Below are 7,948 nucleotides of genomic sequence, written 5' to 3' on the forward strand. Positions count from 1 at the left end.
CTGTCTAGCAATGTCCGTTCGTCTGCCTGTCTGTTGGCCCAAACGGAAGGAGATAGAGGCTGAAATACTCTCAGTTTGCTTAGTATAGAAAATAAACAATATCGGTCCATGATTTCACCTAGCCCCTATACAAATATTCCCCAGGAATACTATTTGAGCAGTCGTAAATACATATGTAGATTATGTGGCAATCCTGATAAAATGTTGCACAAATTAAAGTAAACTATGGCGAAAATCGAGCAACACAAAATCTAGTCCCCATACAAGGTCCCCTCAGAAGAGGACTTGAACGTTAATAATTTCTTATATGTAATAATAAATATCGTGATGAAATTGGACATAAATAAGATTTATATGAACCATATACATAAATATTTTATTGCCACATTGATGGTGGGTATACAAGATTCGCCACAGCCGAATATAACACTCTTACTTTTTTTTATTAAAACAAACAAAAAAAATCGTTAAATTTTTTAAAAATTAATTTAAAAATTGTTTACCTAAAAATTACACAGAATTTGAAATCAAAAGAAAGACAATATAAGAAACCAATATAAAAAATTGTTGACTCAAAATATGAATATATTCCGGCACAAAATTGTTTACAAATGAATAATTTTCATTTTGTCTTTAAGATGCAATTAAAATATTTTTTGGCGTTTTTTGGCTAATATCGTAGTAATTATTAAACCCTGCATATTTAATATAAATTTTATTTAAAAACAAAAAATAAATTTAAATTTTTTAACGGAATTGAACAACTATTATTGTGGCATGGCAATTATTTAAATAGTACTATTGAAATACAACTCGGTATTTTGAGTACCAAAATTTTACATTGCTGTTTTCCGCCACAAACAATTGGATGTCTTGTTATTGTTTTATTATTGGAAAAAATTGTATTTGATTAAATATTGTTAATTGTACGAACAATGGATGACCAAAGTGAAAATTCCTTGGACAGGCAAATCGACGATAATGACGGTAGCAAGCCTGAAAAAATGTTTACTCTAAAAAAATGGAATGCGGTTGCTATGTGGAGCTGGGATGTCGAATGCGATATTTGTGCTATTTGTCGTGTACAAGTTATGGGTAAGTGTTCTTAGTTTAATGTTGGCAGGATGCTAAGTATTATCTTAACAAAGCCTTGCAACGCGGTATATATGTATATCTAGTTACAATTAAATTCATACGGGTTTAGTTCTCTTTTGGCCTGGCACAACTAGTGTCACATTACTATGGACCTAAGTTAAGCTCCATGAAAAATAAAATAACTGCAAATTACCAATACACTAACGGAAGGTACCAATCTATGTTACTTGTCAAATCAAAATTATAATTATATATGCCTTTATTGAAAAACCATTTCGTCAAATTATATTTATTACTGACTCACTTAGTTTTGGTCACCACCTCATAAATGGATATGATTATTTACACTAACAAATGATTATGGTTATGAAAATATAATTTTTTATGATTTTATTATTAATATTGCATATATAAATACATGTTAACCTAAGTTGGCTACCATTATCACAAAGCTACATTTACCTACCGCTAAAATACCGTTACAGAAATATCTTAAAATACCGTTACCGGTATATTTACCTACCGCTAAAATACTGTTACACAAATATCTTAATATACCGTACCTTACCGTATTCTATAATAATTTAAAACTAAGTACAAAAATGAAAACATTCTTCGAAAAATATGTTTATTGAAATCCATAATTTATCATGTTGCAATTAGAGATGCTAATCGGGACTGATTTTTAAAAATCCCGGGTTTTAGGGATTTTCGGGATTTTCGGGAAATCTAAAATCCCGAAAATTATAAGAAAGAAACGTACATACTTCTGTCTTTACAATTGAAAGTAATTTTTTTATTTAACAATTAATTTTTATTAGACACTAAAAATCATAAAATACTTGCATGAGTACATTATATAAGAAGTTATAACAATAAATGGGTCGATTTGTATGGACGATCAAAATGTAAAAAATCGTATAGCAGAAACGCAATCTACGCAAAACTCTAAGAAATTATCCCCAAGAAACCATAGGTCTAAAATCAAAAACATCTTTCACATTGGCAAACAAACTCTCCTGGCAAACAAACTTAATTTAGTTGTCAAAAACATATGCTTTGAGAATGTTTTAGTAAAAAATGGATGTAATATTAAACTGACTATAAACTTTATAAATTTTAGAGGTTATGATAGTTACATAACCTCTAAAATTTATAAATTTTTTTTTTAATTCTGTGAAAGATTTTCATTACGAAAAGGCCAAATTTGTTGCCAATTGAACGATTCGATTATATCCAGATATTTTTTAGTTTTTAGCAACATAAAGTCAGTTAATAAAGAAATTTTACTATTGAAATAACCGAATTTTGTCACCTCAACTAAAATTGTTCGGTCAAAACAGAAAACCACATTCTGAATCGTTCAAATAATATCAAATTCGGATATCACAACCAAAATTGTTTTCTTTGTGTGATAAAAACAAAATGTCAACAGAAAAATTTACTTGTACTTCGACTTTATACAAATTTAAATTTTAAATGTTTTCCATAGTCGGACCTTATTGAATTTTGACCGAATAAAACTACGGTCAAAATGGTCCTTATAAAAAGTTACACGTATCCAAATTCGGAATACATATGTATATAAAATAAAGTGTATTTTTTAAGATTTTTTTCAAAAAACTCTTCAAACTAAATTTTTAATGATTTTTTTTTAATTTTGTAGGATCGAGGTTATATACAAAATTTTATTAATGTTCTATGTAATGTAGTTTTTTTCAAAATAAAAAGTTTATAGATTTAATGATATGAAATCCACAAAAGTTAACAAAGGTATTAACGAATGAAGAAAATTTTAAGAATTTGTAATTATGTATTTTTTACCAATTTAAATCTTGCGGAGATTCTTTGTGAAAAAGAAATCAAATAATTGTAGTGGTGTACCTAAAACTGAGTGCCTAAGAGCTCAAGATCAAAAGGTTATGATTAGTTTATGTTAGAATGGTGTTGAAATTAAATGCTAAAATAATTTTATCACAATCATATGACATCATGTGTTCTATAGAAATTACAAATAATGAAATCATATTCAAATATTCATTCAGCCCAATTATGAATAAAAATTCCGCGGGAGTTTTTTCCCTTTTCCCTTTTCTCATTTTTCCTATTCAATTTCAATGAGAAAAAACTCCCGCGGAATTTTTTATTCATAATTGGGCTGATTTATTTTGGTATGTAAACCAATTTCAACACATAGGAAGACAACTCTAAATAATATAAAATTTTACATTGTTCATATTTCATAGAATCCTGAAGCGTACGTGTTTATTGAGCTGTCGCCATTTTTATTATTTTAATTTAATATTTAAGGGATTACCTCTTTTCAGACGGGCTGAGTACCTGATCTATACTACCAGAATCGAATAAATTAAAAATACATTCATTGACTTTTCGTATCGTACTGCAGCATTATTTAAAAAAAAGAACTGTCCAAAAGTACAGGCACCTAATTTTTTTTTTGGTTTGTTAAATGGGTTTCTCCTTATTATATTTGCATACTTGAATTAGAGCTTGAAGGTTGCAATGACCATAAATGTCATCATGTGTTCCTTTGAGTAACATCAAATATATACTATCACCTTGCATGGATCTAACATAGCCTCGATTATTTCAATGTCGTAACATTTTAGTAATTCTAAATTATATCTCAATATTTATAACGGAATAGGAGCAAGACGTTTTTTGGTAAAATGTTTATCCTTTGAAATTTGAATGTCCTTAAATTTTTGTATATAAATAGTAAATGATGGCAATGCAACAATGTTATAGTTTTTAAACCCTTCACCATCGTGAGAAGGGTATATATGTATAAGTTTGTCGTTCCGTTTGTAATTTCTACATTTTTCATTTCCGTCCCTATAAAGTATATATATTCTGGATCCTTATAGATAGCGGAGTCCATTAAGCCGTGTCCGTCCGTCTGTCTGTTGAAATCAATTTTCTGAAGACCCCAGATATCTTCGGGATCCAAATCTTCAATAATTCTGTCAGACATGCTTTCGAGAAGTTTGCTATTTAAATTCAGCAAAATCGGTCCACAAATGGCTGAGATATGAGGAAAAAACCAGGACAACCTAGATTTTTGACCTATATCTGGATTACTAAGCCATTAATGTAGACAATATGGATATCTAATGATAGATATTTCAAAGACCTTTGCAACGACGTATATAAGACTATAGTAAGTTGGACCTACAATGGGACATATTTATTAACCCGATTTTTTTTTCACCAAAAAAAAAATTTTAAAAACAAAAATTTTTTTTTTAAAAATTTAAAAAAAAAATATTTTTAAATAACAATTCAAAAAAACATTTTTAACAAAAAATTAAAAAAAAAAAAATTTGTTCACCTAAAAATATTTAAAATTTGTATTTTGAAGTATAATTTGTTGAAGGGTATATAATAGCGTATTCAATTAATCGGGTTTCTAGTTTATTCGGTTAATCGAGCAAATAATTAATCGTGGTTTAGATTTATTCGGTTAATAATCTGTTAATTTAAAATTATTCGATTAACCGAATAATTTCTATTTTCATTTTAAATTGAAAATACAACAACGAATTTTGTGTACAAAAACATAAAAAAACAGCAAATAAGGTATTTGAGATCATTTTTGTAAACATATCGCCTATTTGCTGCAAACACGTCATAACTCAAAATCCGTGTTTTTTGAACTGATTAAAACAAAATATGAGCCGTTATATAATCTTTCATCTAGTTTTATCAGTTTTCAAAAAAGTCAAATATTTTTTGTTTGAGAAAGTTTTTTTGTTGTAAACATCAAAATTAATATTCATGTTTTCTCGTATATTTGATAAGTAAAAATTTGGGTTAAATACAGATTTGAAAGATGTTAATATCCACTATTTATATTTCTGAAATCGCATGATTTGTTGAAAATTTATTTAAGAAATAGTAAAATGTCATAAAACATTCAAAGACATTTTTCCCGAAACGACTTTTGTTGCAGTTGTTGCAGCAAATGAGCGATGTGTGAGTTTTTTTTAGGGTTTTAGTGAGATCTTCTGAAATAATCTTTCATATAAAGAATATAATTTAAATGTTTTCCTTTAAAACTATTTTTTTCTTTAGATTTCATAAAACTTTTCTTGGAAAAAACTCTCTCGCTGATTGTATATGTTGGAAAAATCAAAAGCATGATAAAGAATATTCCTTTTTGGATTGTTTTAGATTTTGATTAATTTAATAGTTTCGTTTCGAAATTTCGGTTAATCGACACAAATTAATCGGTTTATTTGTTATTTGAAAATCGGCAATTTTAAATTATTCGAACAGTTAACCGTCCAAAATTAATCGGTTAACCGATTAACGGTTCATCGATTGAATACCCTAGTATATAAGAATATAGCTCTCTTACTTGTATTTATAACATTAAAACACATCATTTGGATGTCATTTCTTGAAAAATAAAATTTAGAGAACCATTGTATTTTTCATCGTCGTCAAAAAAATTATATTTTTTAATTTCGAGGATAATATAAAAAATATGCACATAATACAGCAAAATCTTTGTTTTGGATAGACAATTAGGAAGTTCGAGAAAAAATACAAACAAACATTTTCATATAACTACGAACCCTAGCTAATTATAATTTATTTCTCCAAAAATTCAAAAAAATCTGTTCATGTTTCGTTATTTAGGCCGGGTAACTTATCAAAATTTTAAACATAGTTAAGGCATAATCAATGTTTAAATATAATTTTTTCATACAAACAATTTATAAACATTGATTATAAACTATGTTAAAATTTTGATAAGTTACCCGGCCTTATGGGTCGGTTATAGATGGCAACCGAACTTGAGTTGCGTTGCCAGAGGGTTGCCAATTCGGCAACAGAAATGATAGCTACCAGTTGGCAACTGACAACGCAACTGTAGTTCGGTTGCCATCCATAATCGACACATTAAACTTAAATTTATAAGAGACGATCTCAACGAAAATAGAAAAATTATTTAGAAAATTATTTAACATATTGTCACTTGATATGCAAAAGGGCGTAACAACCAAAAAATTAAAAATTGAGTTTTAATGGATATTGGTACAGCGCATCAAGGCACACACGTCCTCACAAACTTTTGGCTTTCTATTTTTAAAAATAACGACTTTATTAAAGAATTAAAATCATATTTGTAACCACATCACTTTAAATTTTATTAAGTTTTTTGTCTCTCCTGTAAAATTGTAGGTGACGACATGTACATATTTATGCATTTACGTTTTGTAATTTTATACATCTGCTGATTAAACTATTATCACTTTTACCGCAGTAGTATGCGAATATAATGCATATTAACACAAATTTAATTGTATAATAACAACAATATCTATTGATAACAATATAATATTTATATTTGAATAACAAGCTTTTAATTGCTACCGATAATACGCCTTATCACTTATGCATTACAAAATTAATAGAAGGAGTAAATTTTTAAAAAATGGCTTTTTAGAGTATAAAAATTACGATTTAAAAAAACTTTTTAAATTAAATTAATTACTTGTTTAATCATATAATTTATGTGTAATGCTCCATTACTTATAGTGACTCACAGATTATTTAATGCAGGTAATATTTAAATAAAACGAAATTGTTTGTATATAAAATGTCATGATATATGTCCTGTTTTAATGCTGAGGAAGAAACAATAACAAATACCAAATATTAATGAAACAAAAAATGTTCTCGTTAAAATATGCTCACAGATTATATGGTCCTGTGTATTTTATACTTTTTCTGAGAATGAAATAACGAAATCACATTGTTAAACTATTTTTATAAAAAAAGTTGAAAAAATATTAAAGTTATTATGTAAATGGGAAAACAAACCTCTATTGAAACAAGTATGAAAGTATGGTGGGTCAAGCCCGGTGGGTCAAAACCTTACACTAAGTAAAAGAGCAAAAACATTTTTCTTTTAAAATTTTAATAATTTATATTTTTGAGTGATTTTCGGAAGTGGGCCTTATATGGGGGCTATGACCATTTATGGACCGATCATCCACTATGGTGGTGTAGGTTATAAAAAGGGAAGACGTGATTCGTCATTTTAAAGATGGTGAAAGCCAACGAAAAATTGCAGAAATTGTTGCAATTAGTTCCTCAAATATAATAAAGATAAGGGCAGATCGGCGCCAAATAAAATATTTTATGATGCAGTTAAGAGATGGATTGTTCGAAAAATTAAAGAAGCTCCAAATTTGACGAATGAAGTTGAAAAATATTTTGGCAAGGCCAGTAACCCTGAACTGTTTGAAGAGTACTGAGCGACGCAATTTTCATGGAAGAACTGAACGAAATAAGTCGTCGATAAATAATAGAGATTTGCCGACAACATTTCAACAAAGACAGATGAAAGCAAATTTAACTTTTTCAGGACTGATGAGAATTGTTTTGTTTGAGAAATCAAATAACGAGCTTTAACCATGTAATTTGCGCTATACAGTTAAGCAAGGCGGAGGCAGTGTAACGGTATGGGGTTGTATGTCCTATTCAGGGGTTGGAAATCTGACATTTATTGAAGGAAACATGGATAAGAAGATGTAGCTGGATCTCCTAAAAGATAATAAAGTCAAAGTGCGAAGAAACTTTGCTTATCTGGAACAGTCCACAGACACCTGCGCAGAGTCCAGATCTCAACGTTATTGAGAATTTGTGGTCAGTGCTGGAAAATAAAATACGAAACCACAATATTTTTAATGATTCTGATTTAAAACGGGCACTGCAGGAAGAATGATGTAAAATTAGTTTCGATTATACAGCAAAACTAGTAGAATCTATGAATTCCCGATTATAATATGTTCTCCATCCAAAGGGATACCCCACAAAA

The 7,948-nt window shown here is 28.5% G+C and overlaps 1 protein-coding gene across 1 annotated transcript in view; it reads left to right on the plus strand.

Annotated features, from left to right (window-relative positions):
• The first annotated feature begins 834 nt into the window (after positions 1-834).
• Positions 835-7,948, plus strand: part of Roc2 (Regulator of cullins 2) — a 39,959-nt gene continuing 32,845 nt past the window's right edge. Inside the window, exon 1 of the mRNA XM_065511674.1 lies at positions 835-1,095. Coding sequence (XP_065367746.1) covers positions 936-1,095 — 160 coding nt within the window. The 5' untranslated portion in view covers positions 835-935. The remainder of the gene's footprint in view (positions 1,096-7,948) is intronic.

Source organism: Calliphora vicina, chromosome 5 (assembly GCF_958450345.1).
Source record: "Calliphora vicina chromosome 5, idCalVici1.1, whole genome shotgun sequence".
Taxonomy (NCBI): Eukaryota; Metazoa; Arthropoda; class Insecta; order Diptera; family Calliphoridae; genus Calliphora; species Calliphora vicina.